Below are 13,745 nucleotides of genomic sequence, written 5' to 3'. Positions count from 1 at the left end.
AGAGGGTTCTTCCCTGCTCATAAGCTGGTGATGAGGAGCAGTAGCTAGAGGAGGATGGTACATGGCTTTGGCCTAGAACTTGAGAGGCCACCGCTCAGTTCCCTCTCTACATAGGTTTGTTGACCTTGGGCAAGTCACTGTTCTGCGCCTCAGTTTCCCCATCTCTAAAACAAGGCTCGCACTTCTCTCCAGAGTTGTGTGAGTATAAACCTGTGAAAGATTGTACGCTGCTGAGTTACTATGGTGATCGGAGCCATAGAGACCAGGATCTGGGGCTCCCCAGGGCTAGGTGCTGTGTAGACGCACAGCAGTCCCTGCCCCAAAGAGCTTGCTGTAGTTAGGCTTAAAAGTCTCTGTCTCTTATGCTTTTTTTGCTCCAGTGCAGGATTGTTCCATGCTCTCTGCTCTTGCCCCAAATGCTTCTGCTCTGGGAAACCAGCAGGCTGCTGTCCTTGCGCCAGGCTGCAGTTGCTGCGTCTGAGACAGGCCATGGCTTGATGTGCTGGGCAGGGCCGTCCTTAGGGTTTAGGGGCCCTACGCAATACTATTAAACTGGTGCTACATCCCCGAGGGCAGCCCAGTGGAGAGGAATGACAGTTTTCAGAGATGTGACTTTATAATCTTCAGCAACGCACCAATGCAATCATTTTAGAGCACATTTTGAACCAAGGGCCTGTCGACTAACAGTAAATTCAGAAACTGACCGTCTATCCCTGGGCTTGGCAAATGCCTGTTAAATGGCTTCATTACCACTCGAACGGCTCTGTCACAGGTTCAGAGTTCAGCTAAAAATTCTGGCCGGATTTTTTACTTCTAAGTTCACTAGCTCCTTTCTGGAGGAAGTAGAGCCTCAGAGCAGGGATAGGAAAAAGGGGATGGATGGACATTAAGACCCAGCGAGTACCCACATTTTCAGGTGCCCCCTGCAGTTGCATATTCTGTGTATGGGTCAGGATGGCCCGTGGAGAGCCTCTCCCTAGAGGTGTGAGCTGTGAGTAGTGCCGGTATCGCAGGGCACCGCAGCTGCTGCCCGACCTGCTGCTGAGGAGGATAGCTGTGCTGCGTGTCTGCCTCAGACCTTCTCCAAGTTGCCCGCTTGCACAAAGGCAGCGCCTGAAGCCATGATCGCTCGCCCTTCCGGTGCCACATGCAATTATGTGCCAGTGAAATGCAGCTGCCCCTTTGGTGGAACGGGCCTCCAGGGAGTAAGAAAGGGAGCCCCTTTTCTCAAGAACCAGGGCCAGATTAAGAACCTTGCCCCATGTGCCAATCTAACACCTGAGGGCTTCGCTGGGGTGGAGGCAGACGAGTGGGATTTTATATGGGATCACGGGACGCTCCTCCCTTCAGCTCTGCTGCTCTAAACACGGCACCTCGCTCGGGGGAGGGCTGGCGCTCTGGAGGTTGTGCAAGTTCATCCTGTATCTCTTTTTGTTGCCGCTTCTCCCTTCCCTTTCTCCTCCAGGCTCTCAGAAGGGAGCTATTGTTACAGGGCCCAATGAGCACCGGGCTTTGCTATCTGCATATGAAAGCTCCAGTTGCCATGGTGCTGGGTAGGCAGCCATGGTCTATTGCCAAGCACAAAGCCCCAGCGGGACCCTAGGGTCCATTCCTCCTGCCAGATACCTGAGGCTGCCCGCGCCGGTTTCCCAGGGAAAAGGTGGCTTTCGGGGGAGTTTCACACAAGGCACTTCCAGAATCTTTGTTCCTAAGGAGAGTTATGAGGCTGCATTGCACTGGCCAAAGAGATGGGGCCTTCATCTTGGAGAATGTGTTGGCACCGCCTTCCGAACCCTCTGGCCAGGGCATGGAAGCGTGCGCTTGGGAGCTATTCAAACACCCAGGCAATAACTCTTTAAAATCCCAGCTGGGGTGTGGTAGCAACACTCCCTGGTGTTCTAGCCACAGAGTCACAAGCTCTGGTGGTTTTGTGGAGGGCTGCCAAGTTGACTGGCGGCTCGTGCGTAGGGCTTCTGGGTTCTGAGTCTGTGTGGCCATGGGGAAGTCACTCGAAAGCTCCTTGCTGCAGTGCCCCCGTGGGTGACCTTGGGCAAGTCACTTGACCTCCCTGCCCCATCTGTGGAATGGGGATGGTGACGCCTTTGCAAAGCGCGCTGTGGTCTGCTAATGGAAAGCCCTGTCTCCGAGCCCAGCAGGGGGAGGGATGTGCTTTCCTCCATGTGGCGGAGCTGAGCTCGCTTGAGATCCCGGAGAACTTTGGGATCATCGGAGGCGAAATGCTGCATGTGCAAAGTCATCTGGGAATGTAACCGACTGATACAGAATTGCTGTTGCCTGGCAACCGGCTTGCCTGCTGTTGTGGAATCCGAGTCTTGCTGACAGGGTCAGGTAGGCTGGGTTACACCAGAGACGTGGGGGGCAAAGGAAGCCAGTTTACACAGTGTGCTGCACCTGGGGTGAATTTCCATCTTCTCTCCCCTCTGCAACATCTCTGCGTAGGCCCTAGTAATGCCCTTCCCATTAGGGATGTGAATGGTTTACTGGTTCCTGTAGGGGCTGGAGCAGCTGCCTGTCCACTGTGGGCAGAAGGCTACCCCTGCCCCACGGGGCCCCTCCGCAGGCAGGGGGCCCGCTCCAGCCCCACGGGGCCCCTCCGCAGGCAGGGGGCCCCCTCCAGCCCCATGGGGCCCCTCCGCAGGCAGGGGGCCTGCTCCAGCTGGCTGGAGCGCCCCCCCCACCCATCTCCCCGCTTTAATCAGTTAATCAGTTACCAGGTTTAACTGGTTAATGAATTAAACAGGATTTTTACATCCCTACTTCAGATTCTTCATCTTTGCTGTGCCCACCGTCTGCCTCTGACACGGAGCCCTTGAAATCGCAACCTCCCGGCTCCTCCTTCCCTCCCAGGGCTCCTTTCCCAGGAGCTTTCTTCTCTCCTGTGTTAAGGCATCCGTGGCCTGGGGTCACGTTGACACTTCTCCCCACTGTGGCCAAGCCCTGCACAGCGCTGAGTGTTCAGTGGGGGTTTCCCCAGGGGTCAGTTTCCACGGGGGAGTTCTAGCTTCTGCTGTTAAAGCGCTGAAGTGCGTTTTCTCAGTGATTCGCTGGGGGGGCGAGAGGAAAATGAAGCCAACTGGGTGCCGCTCTCTCGGGGAGCTCTTGGAAAGGGAGTTCTGTGTCCCACCGAGGTGCATTTCATCAGCCTGTGATATTACAGTTGCCTTTTAAACACTTTTAGATACAGCTGGGGGCAGGGGGCAAGGTTTGGGGGTAGGAGTAGGTGGCATTCAGTCTGCCAGTTCCAGTAGTGCCCCAGATGGTCAATCAGGAGTTAGTTCCCTTCCCCCCCCCACCCCCACCCTGAAAAAACCCCCAAACCTCTGGGATTTGCTTTATGAGACTTGTTGACTATAAAGAAAGTTTGGGGTTTTCTTTGCCTCCCGGCTTTTATTTTTGAGGCTTTTCAGGGCACGTGTTCAAGTTCTTCTCCCCACGTGTGAAACCCTTTTTCAAGGCCACCTGAGATCCTCATTTCATCTCAAGTGCTTGGGGCTTCAAGAAAGACGCAAAGCATGGTGAGAACTGGCATCCCTGCGGTTGTGTGGGCAGCCAGAGGCCTTCCGGCTCCAGGACTGTCCGTCTGACACATTTCACCAGCGGCTATTTTATTTATTACTAGAAGATTTGCACAGTGTTGCTCAGGTCCTTCTGGGCAGGGGGCTGGGGGCGTGGGAGGGGGAGAGCGGGAGTCAGGGTTGAGGGTGGGGGGCTCAGGGCAGAATGTGGGGGATGGAGGAGTCAGGGCAGAGAGTTGGGAGTGTGGGGGGCTCAGGGCAAGGGGTCTGGTGGCTGCTCCCTGGGGCTAGCCCAGGGCTGTGCTGCACAGCCAGAGATTGAACCCTGGGTCTGGGGCACTTGCTTGCCCCTCTGTGGTCATTCTGGAGCATAAACTATCTCTGCTATCAGTGTCCTCCCTTTCCATTTGAAACAATCGGATTCCAGGCACATCCCATTGTCCTGACACAACCAAACCCTGACCGTGCTTTAAAGTTATGATAAGAGGAAGCTGCGTACCAAATGTGGTGATCCTAGCTCTTCCCCTTTAGAAGGAGTTCTTGAACAGAGTCTCTGTTTCTGTTTCTGTCTGTCTCTCTTTCTCTCACCCACCCACCCACACCCACACACACACACATCTCTCTCTCTCTCTCTCTCTCTCTCTCTCTCTCTCTCTCTCTCTCTCTAATATATAGTAGTTTTGTATTCCTGTACCGCGTAGGAGCCCTGGTCCACGGATCAAGACCCCATGGTGCGAGGACCTGGATAAACTCTGATACACCCACTGAAAATGTTTTAAACAAAATTCCATTGTCTTGGGGCATGCACCCGTTGGCCCAAGGCAGAGAGTTTGGGCAGGGTTTAATGGAGGAGCCTGGCAGTTGTGTGGGAATGTGGCAGGTTTAGATTCTACTCGGTACAGGCAGGAGAGGATGGTCTCGGAAGTGGAGGGTGTTTGCTACTGGCACTGAGACCGTGCCAGTCTGGGAGCAAATATTAATGGCATTAGTGCCCTCGGGGTCCTGAAGAATTTCAGGAGGAAGGAGGAACTGTGTAGGCTGGAGGTATCCTCTTCTCTCCTTTCTCCCATAGAGGATGCAGTGAACGGGCTGTTCTGGGCCAGCCTGGCAGTGTAGAGTTTATGGTTCCATGTGGCTGATTGTTTAAGGCCACCCCAAATCCTGTTGACAGAGGCTCCTCAGATCTTGATTCTGACCCTCAGCCCAGTGAGGGGGCAGGTCTGGGCTCCCTTCCTCAGATATCCGCCAGTGAATATCCCCTCCCCAAGATCCAATGTGTATCTCTAGGGCCATGCCTACACTAGGAAACTATTTCAAAAATAGTAAATTCGACTTAACTCCCGATTTAACAAAATCAAACTAGCATGCCCACACTACGGGGAAGCCTCGAAATTAGTCCGAGGCAGGCTCCGTTAATGTGGACACGCTACCTCAGACGTAGAGCCCCCGGAAGCACTGGGGAGTAATTATTTTGAATCTCTCTGGAGAGTAGTTATTCCAAAATAGCATGTTCACACTTCTGCTATTTCAAAATAACTATTTCCGAATTAGCGTTACTCCTGATGAAAAGCAGGCGTACAGATTTTCGAATTCTGCAGTCTGTTATTTCGAAATAATGGGCTTGGTAGTGTGGACACTCCGCTTATAAATTCAACTGGGGGCGGGGGGAGGTGATTTCTAAAAGAAGTCCTATGTAGACCAGAGCGAGGTTTCTACGAGGTTGCCCATCACAGTGGTATCAGAGCACCTAGGCCCCTCTGCCAGTTCATAGCTCCCGATACCCCAGCTCCAAGCCACCTGGCTCTTGACAAAAGGGGCCAGCTCTGTTCTCTTTTGTGCTCCTCCAGGCAAAGCCCCCTGCCATACTCATCACTCCAGTTGCTCCGGGGTAATGGGAGGATCATAGAACTACAGGGCTGAAAGAGGCCTGATGTACTGAGGCAGGACTGGGTAAAACCTACACTTTCCTTGGTGGCCTCTTTGACAAAGTCAAGGCCGCTTGGAGAGCTGGCATCCCACGCTCCGCTTGGCTGCCCCAGTCGCGTGCTTAGAGACGGGTTCTTCCCCTTCGAGGATCCTGCACTGTGCCCAGGCTACCTCAGGTTGAACGTTGAGGACCTTGTGCAGGCTGTCTCTGGTCTCCACGGTGTTGCCCCCTCCAAACGTGGGGCACAGTTTGCTGACCCGTGGGGGCTGCTCTGTGGTTTTGGGGTGCATGGGTGATGGAAATAGGGACGTAATCCATTGAGACACGATTTAATCTGGAGAGGGGCTGGCAGAGGAGGGAAGGCCGGGATGCTCACTAATCTGACACCTGTTTTTCACTCACTGACCAGTCTGGGCCAAAGGACTGTAGCTTTATAGTCCGCAATAACCTTGCTGCTTGTGGGATATTTTAAACTTTCGTTGCCTCCCTCCTCCTGGCAGCTCTGGGTTGCCCATGGTGAGTAGCTGCCCGTTGCTTCCTTGGCACGGAGCCAGCTCCAGCCCTAGCTCTCAGTGCTCACTTTGTTTTTCCCCTAATAGTCTTGGCCGGCTGGATTCTTTAGCCTCACAGAGCAGCCACTGGCATGGCTCCCAGAGCATCCGGGAGGCTGCAGTCCTACTGCCGACTTGTTTCCTGGCTAATTCCTTCCCCTGCTTCCCCTTCTTTCTAGGCTAGCTCTTCCCTTGGTTCATGACCCCCAGCAAGGTCCATCTTTGCATGCCCTCTCCCTCTCATCCACACTGGGCTCTCCCGATGGGACTCTGAAATCCATTGCCCCTCTGTGCAGTCACACTGAGCACCCAGCCAGCAGTCTTTCAGAGACTGGCTGGAGAAGAGTCCGCAAGGAGGATCACATCTTCTGGACTTTATTCTGCTCTTAACTCTTTGGTGGCTGGCGCATAGCCTCCCACAGAGGCAAAGCACCATGGGGGTGTGTCGGGGATATGGGGATAAGCAGTGGTACGCAGAGCAATCGCCCAGCTACGGGAGTATGCCTTGGATTCTGTTCTGCCAGCCGTGGAGAATAGGCAGCCACATGCCCTGTGCAACATCCCTTCGGGCTGGTGTGGCCGACTCAAGGCTCAGAGCCCAGTTGGATTCTCCAGACCCAAGGCAGAATTGGCAGCTGTGGCAATCACACATCCCTCCTGGGACACCATGTTCTTGGTAGGGGGGTATGGTCCCAGCACGCGGCTGTGTGAGGGCATCTGTTGACTTCAGGGTGGCATAAGACCCTTCCCCAACATGAGTTAGGATGCTGGAATCTGGCCTGTAGCTTGTGAAACGATCCCAGCCACTCCTGGAAGTTGCTGAGTGAGGGAGCTTAGAAAGCAAACTGGGGAACTCCCGGGGCGATTGCTGTAATTCTCCTTTTGAGCTTAGAAGCACAGCGGTTGGACCACACTTGCAAAGGTGTGGCACATCCAGGACACTTGTTAAAACCAGTGGCTGCCTGGCATCTCTGAAAGCCAGGCCCTGTGTGTTGGCCTAGGCCTTAACAACTGCTGCAGCAGAGAATATGGGCTAAGGGGAGTAAAGTCTGTGCTGGAAGCTGGCGATATTCCTCCAAATGATTTTAAAGATGGGTTTCCAGTGTGACCCTGTTGCAAAAAAAGCAAACATGATTCTGGGATGCATGAACAGGAGTGTTGTGAGCAAGACACGGGAAGCCATTCTTCCCCTCTCCTCTGCGCTGGTTAGGCCTCACCTGGAGTATTGCGTATTGCGTCCAGTTCTGGGCACCACATTTCAGGAAGCATGTGGACAAATTGGAGAGGGTCCAGAAAAGAGCAACAAGAATGATTAAAGGTCTAGACAACATGACCTATGAGGGAAGACTGAAAGAATTGGGTTTGTTTAGTCTAGAAAAGAGAAGACTGAGAGGGGACATAACTTTCAAGTCCCTCTCTAAAATCACGGGGTTGGTAATGGGGTGTGCGTGTGCGTGTGGGGAGGGAGAGGGAGAGGGAGGTTACACATAATGTGCATGGACAGAATGATGCTTTCTCTTTAAAGTGCCTGATACCCATCGGTGCAGAACATCCTCAATTCCCTTTGTGTGCAATGGGCTTAGCTGGTGCTCAGCACTTCTTGGATTCTCTGCCATGCTATTTTATACCCAGCTTCACAGCACTTGCTGTTCTCCTGATCACTTGTTACTTTTGCTGCCAGAGGAAGGCAGAGACTGGGGTGCAGTGGGATCTGATGCTACTTGGCCTGCCCAGTCAAGCCACAGTGGTCCTCAGTCTGGTTCTGCTTTGGTTTTCATGAGGGTTTTTCTTTTCCTGAGGAGGGAATTAAGATACTGATAATGTGGCCTTATGTGATGGGGGAAGTCTCTCTTAACTAGAGCTGGGAGGAAGTTTGGGGTGGAGGGGTGAGGTCATCCAGTTGATCTCTTCATTTAATTTGCATTGGTAGTGTTCATGCCCTCTGCCCAATCATGGATTGGCTTTAGGGTTGCCAGTCTGGCAATTGCATCTTCTGTCGGGTGTAAAAACAAAAACAAAAAAATTACCGAATATGTAAAATGACTGGTATTTTCTGTTTTTTTTTCCTGGACGGAAGGCCGGCGGGGATATGGGGAGCATAGGAATTTAAAGGCACAGCAACCTTTTTTTTTTTTTTTTTTTCCCCCTCAACAAGTTTAGTCCCCTGGTTTTTTGTTTTGTTTTGTTCAACCAATTCCGCCCCTCCTTCCCCGCCCCTGCCCCTGCCATGTTTAGGATTTTTTGCAAAAGTATCTGGCAACCCTAATTGGCTTTCTGCAAACTTTCCAGCCAACAAGTTTATTGGCGAGGATAGTCACAGCCACAGCAATTTGAAGCCATCATTTGCAGCATCTTAATAGAAAGTGAATTCTCAGCTAATGGATGCAGGAACTCTCTGCCTACCTGTCCAACTGCCTGTGACCTGCATCCAGTCAGAACTCGCATTTGGAATACTTAGAGAGGGGGCCAGGTGGCTCATGCTTATTGTGCAATGGAGAATCAGTAATCATTACAAACAAACTTGCCCCCACCTCCCAAAAAAAGCTCAAAAAGCCAGTTCATAGATGGAGTGTGTGCTTAGCAACTCTTTCACAAGTGAAATTGATCATTTCATATTGGTTGCTATAAATGTTCCCTCTAATTTTTTACATCCATGTGCAGAATAAATTTTATGTGCACTGAGGCATGTGTGGATGTGCATCACCATTAGAAACAAGCTGCCAGCTGTAGGTGCTTTGGCATTTGAATCTCTCCTGGGTGGTCAGCTTACAGGGAACACTGGTTGCTGCCAATTGTTATCTAACTCTCCTTGTAACGCAAGACTGAAGGCTTCCCTATGGACCACTTCAGGCATCTTATCTAAACAGGCACGGCCATGCGTTGTTAATGGCTCTTCAGAAGGTCCGTATTAGTGTATATTTGCCAAGCAGCACCTGGGGTCTGGGATTTCTCGCAGTGGTGGTCATTCTTAGAAGCCCGATGAGTCAGACAAGACTCTTGTGCAGAGCAGATATGGAAGTCTGAGTAGTGTGTCACCATTCTGTTTTCTTGAGCATGTATTCTCAGCTGGGTCCTAGGCTATTTCTTTGCCTCCCCCCCTCCCCCCGCACCACTTCCAGGCGTGTGTCTCATTTCAAATATTGGATGCAATTTTTAGTTCTGTTCTTTGCTTTCTGCACATTTCCCCTGGGGTTTGAGATTTCTTAGGGCAGTGCTGCACACTGGCCCCAGCTAAGCACACAGGCCCATGTGCTAGGTTCTATTCAGATACCTAGTAGATGCTTCCTTCCTTGAGCTGAGACTAAGGCAGGAGGAGAAACAGAAGCACAGCAGAATACCCAAGGAATAGAATGGCTGTTTCCTAGGTGGCAGGAAAGATGTGGACAAATTAGAGAAGAGCAAAAAAAATGATTCAGGGCCTAGAAAACAGGACCTACGGGGGAAGACTGAAAGAACTGGATGTGTTTAGTTTGGAAAAGAGAAGACAGAGAGGACATGAGAGAAGTTTTCAGAGGGAGAATAATTATTCTCCTCAACCTCTGGGGACAGGACAAAAAGCAATGGGCTTAAACTGCAGCAAGGGAGGCTTAGGTTGGACATTAGGAAGAACTTCCTCGCCGTCAAGGTGGTTAACGATGGGAATAAATTGCCTGGAGAGGCTGTGGAATCTCCCTCATTGGAGACTTTTAAGAGCAGGTTAGACGAACACCTGTCAGGGATGTCTGGATGGTGTTTGGCCCTGTTGTGAGGGCAGGGGACTGGACCTGATGACTTCTCAAGGTTCCTTCCAGTGCTGTGATTCCAAGTCCCAGTTTAGTACCATAAACACTGCCTAGCTTTGTGTGTCCCATTGATGTGGGGGGCTTTTTTTGAGGGAGTCACTCTTCTGACCCCTTCTCTTCCTCACTCATATGAGTTCCAGCTGGAAGCTCTTTGTCCCAGCCTTGGAGGCTACTGAATATTGGGGTATCGGATCCGCTGTTTCCTCCCTCCCTTTTAACTCTGTGCTACTCGGTGCTATCTGGGCGTTCCTTAGAAATGAAGGATCCATTCCAAAGAAACTGAAGCCATGCTGCCAGCTCTAATGGGGTGCCCCCCAGGGTGGTGGAACCAGGGCGTGGGGAATGGGTTACCACACCCCCTTAAACACTTGCATGCCTGCGGGGAGGGGGAAGCAAAAGCAGGGCCCAGCGCAAATGGAGGGGTTGCCCCACAGCCCAGGTTTGGGCTGGGAAATGGAGTGGGACCCAGAGGGGCTGGAGTGGGACCATCCTTCCCAGCCTAGAACTGGCTCCCTCTACCCAGCCCCCTGTGGAGTCTGAGTTCCTCTCTTTGCTCCCCTGCCACCCTGTTTGGAGGGAGTCTCTAATGCTCTTCCCCCCCCCCCCCCCCCGCACTCCCTGAAACGAGCTTTGCGCTGCTGTGAGAGGCTGATCTGGAATCCCATGGGGGGGCGGATGGAGGCGGGGCTGCAGGCGAAGGGTGCTGTGAGGCTGGCTGTGTTGCTGTACTAACTGTTTGTTCTTTCCTTTCTCTCCCCCTCCCCTCTTCCCCTGCTTTCTAAAGAACATAGGAGGCTTCTCGCGGGTAAGTGATGGTGAATCATCCATTCCTCCATCCACCATCAAACCAACCTCCGATCCTCTCCTCCCCCGCCCATCTCCTGCATTTAAGCTTCTGCATCAAACTGTGGAGGGGCTTGAGCAATAGGGAGCCTGCCGGAGGTGGGTGCTAGTTGGCCCGTTCCCAGGTGGGCCCCGGTGGGCCTTTGGGCATACGTGCACCTCCGAGGTCGCTAATGGCATTAGATCACAGGTGGACAGACACCCTGCCCTTGGATGTGTCCTGGATCGCTCCCATGAGGATCTGGCTCTTGCCCTTCTGCCCACCAATGACCTTCCGGAGCCAGGCTAATGCCAGACGTGAACAGCCGTGTTCCCCCATTGGAACGCTGCAGATCCAGAGCTGTCACCTAGCTCCAGGTATCACTCCATCCTTCCCTGGCTTCCCATGACCGTAACAGGCCAAAGGGGCCACCAGCCCTCTCTGCCCCATGTCTGTCCTTCCTTGTGGTGTTGCTTGATTGCCTGAGGGGCTGTGCTTGGTTTCAGGCCAGGCAGCTGGGATGAAGGGAGCAGGGGAGCGGACCGCCGTGCAGAACCCCAGGCAAGGTGGGGGACTGGTTCCATGCCCCTGGAAGGGATGGGTCTCAGATGGAAGGGGCAGGGCCAAGGGCAGCCATCCCTGAGTGCTGCCTGGACTATGGGCCCTCCTTCCCTCCCTCCACGCCCCCAGCACTGTCTGGAGTACACCGTACGGCACACTGGGTGCTGCTGCAACAGGAGTAGCAGGGATTCCAGCCAGTGGGAGCAGGCTTCCCTCTCCCCCCCCCCCCCACTCTAGGGATACCCCAAGCAAAGGTTTTGGCTCAGACTCCAGCTACAGTAAAGTAGCGAGAGGACAAAGTATCTTAAATCGCGTTTTGGCGCTGTCCACCCTGCAGGAAGTCGAAGGGAGTGCACACTCTCCCTTCGACTTCCCTTCCTCCTCGCAGGAGCAGGACTACCCGGGTCAAGGGGAACACCCCCTCGGTCCGAATTAGCGTGTCTTCACCAGGCCCGCTAATTTGAACCCTGGAAGATTGACTGCAGCTGCCTCGCTCGTCTCTGTCGTGCACACATGGCCTAGCCGATTTAAGCTAATCCCCAATTGCAAGCCTCTCTTAAACCAGAGTCTCCACAGTGGGGTTTGCTGTGGTTTTAGTGATGTCTGTTTAAAATCACCCCTGTCATTTCAACCGGGATAAGTTCCCCATGCAGACAAGGCCTTTTAGTGGCACCATCTACCTCCCACTCTGCCAGTGCAAGCGGAGAGGTGGAGATGCCAAGGGCTGTTTCTGACCATGCCACTTTTCCCATAGAGCCTCCCTCCCCACACCTTTATTCAGAACCTGAGTCATTTGGACGCCTTCCAGTATCCCCAAAGGCCCCGTCCTTTTTCCTGCCTGTCTCGTTTCCAAATTGCCCGGCCTCCCTGGCTGTATCCGTAACAGCTTGGCTCTTCTCACCAATGGTCACGTGGGCTGATGTTGGCTTGAAACTGTGAATCCCTGTCATTAAAACAACCCCCCGCGTGCACTTGGCCCCATCGCAGAGGGCAAGGGAAGGGTGCGCGTTGCAACTGACCGACGGCTGGATGGGAGCCTCTCCCCTGTGATCCCTGGCGCTGGGAATCCCCGGATGCCGGGCTGGGAACAGCTGCCGGCGCCTTTGTTTGGCGGCTGCAGCTATGGAGAGTATGCGAGGAAGGAATTCGGGACATGGCTCTGGCGGTTCATTTCTCAGCCTGGTGCCCGCCCCTCCACATTCACACACTCTGGATCTCCTGGCTGGTGCAGAGGACGAGGCAAATGCAAAGTGTGGGGGTGTCTGCCCCCGCCCCCTACTGAAAGCAGCATGTCAGCCCTGTTTGTGTGTCTCTGGAGCAGTGGTGTAGGCAGGCGGAGAAATTTAGGGTGGGTGGATAATGACAAGGGAGTTGGGGGCAGGAGCCTTTGGGCCACCTCTCCCCTCTCCACCTTGACCAGGGCCCTGGAAAAATGGGAAGGGGGCCTGAAGAAAAGTGCACTCCCACCTGCATCTCCTCCCCCCACCCAGCACTTCGGCCAAGGACTAGAACTATGGCAAGAGGGGGTCAGGGCAGAGGGCTTGCTCTACTCCACCTACCCTGTACTCCGGCCGGGGAGCAGGGGCCCTGCTCCTGTGTTCCGGCTGAGGAGTCAGGGATCGGGGGGTTGCAAGCCCCTATGCCCCCACCCCACTCCCTGGCATGAGCGCTGAGGGTGGGCCTGGATTATAAAGGGGGGGGGCACCCATGGCTACACTCCTCCTCTGGGGTCTTCACATGGCCAAGGCCCCTGGTCACCGTGGCCTGAGGGTGGGTGTCTTTTCTAATTGCACCTCAGGGATTATTGGCTCCACACGGGGGATGGGGCAGTACATTGCACTCCTCCTTCCCCCATATTGACGTGCTCCAGCCATTCAGCCACCTTCCTTCTCCTTGGCACCCGGCACCCATGGAATCAGCGCTTGCTCTCGGGCTGACCCTCGCCTGGCCTTCATGGGTGTGGCTCTAGTCCACACTCGACTTGTGCCATGTCATGCTCCCTTGTAATAGCTGGCGGATGAAACGCTGCCTGGCGAAGCTGAGCCCTTAGCCACTGCTTGCGCCTAATGAACGCAGAACAGCCATACTGGGTCCGTCCAAACCATTTCGCCCAACAGCCTGTCTTCTGACAATGTCCCATGCCAGGTGCCCCAGAGGGAATGAACAGAACAGGGAATTACCAAGTGATCCTGCCCCTCACCCATTCCCAGCTTCTGACAAACAGAGGCTAGGGACACCATTCCCACCCATCCTGGCTAATAGTCATTGATGGACCTATCCTCCATGAGCTTATCTAGCTCTTGTCTTGACCCTCACAATATCCTCTGGCAAGGAGTTCCACAGGTTGGCTGTGCACCATGTGAAGAAAAACTGCCTTTGGTTTGTTTTAAACCTGCTGCCTATTAATTTCATTTGGTGACCTCTAGCTCTTGTGTTATGGGAAGGAGTAGATGGCACTTCCTTATATACTATCTGCATGCCAGTCATGATTTTATAGACCTTGATCATCTCCTACCTTAGCTGGGACTTTTTAGCTTGGAAAACAGACAGTCTTATTAATCGCTC

General features: G+C 53.4%; 1 protein-coding gene across 3 annotated transcripts in view; it reads left to right on the top strand.

Annotated features, from left to right (window-relative positions):
* AGRN (agrin) overlaps positions 1-13,745 on the top strand; it is a 263,261-nt gene that overhangs the window by 100,310 nt on the left and 149,206 nt on the right. For 2 of the 3 annotated variants that reach the window (XM_089773045.1, XM_075906396.2), the window contains exon 3: positions 10,581-10,601. The exons of the other annotated variant lie outside the window; for it this stretch is intronic. In XM_089773045.1, coding sequence (XP_089629171.1) covers positions 10,581-10,601 — 21 coding nt within the window. The remainder of the gene's footprint in view (positions 1-10,580; positions 10,602-13,745) is intronic. 3 annotated transcript variants of the gene reach the window in all.

This window comes from Pelodiscus sinensis, chromosome 24 (assembly GCF_052426305.1).
Source record: "Pelodiscus sinensis isolate ZL-2025 chromosome 24, ASM5242630v1, whole genome shotgun sequence".
In the NCBI taxonomy this organism is placed as follows: Eukaryota; Metazoa; Chordata; order Testudines; family Trionychidae; genus Pelodiscus; species Pelodiscus sinensis.
Note: the sequence above shows the minus strand (reverse complement) of the source record. Positions and strands in the feature narration are given on the sequence as shown.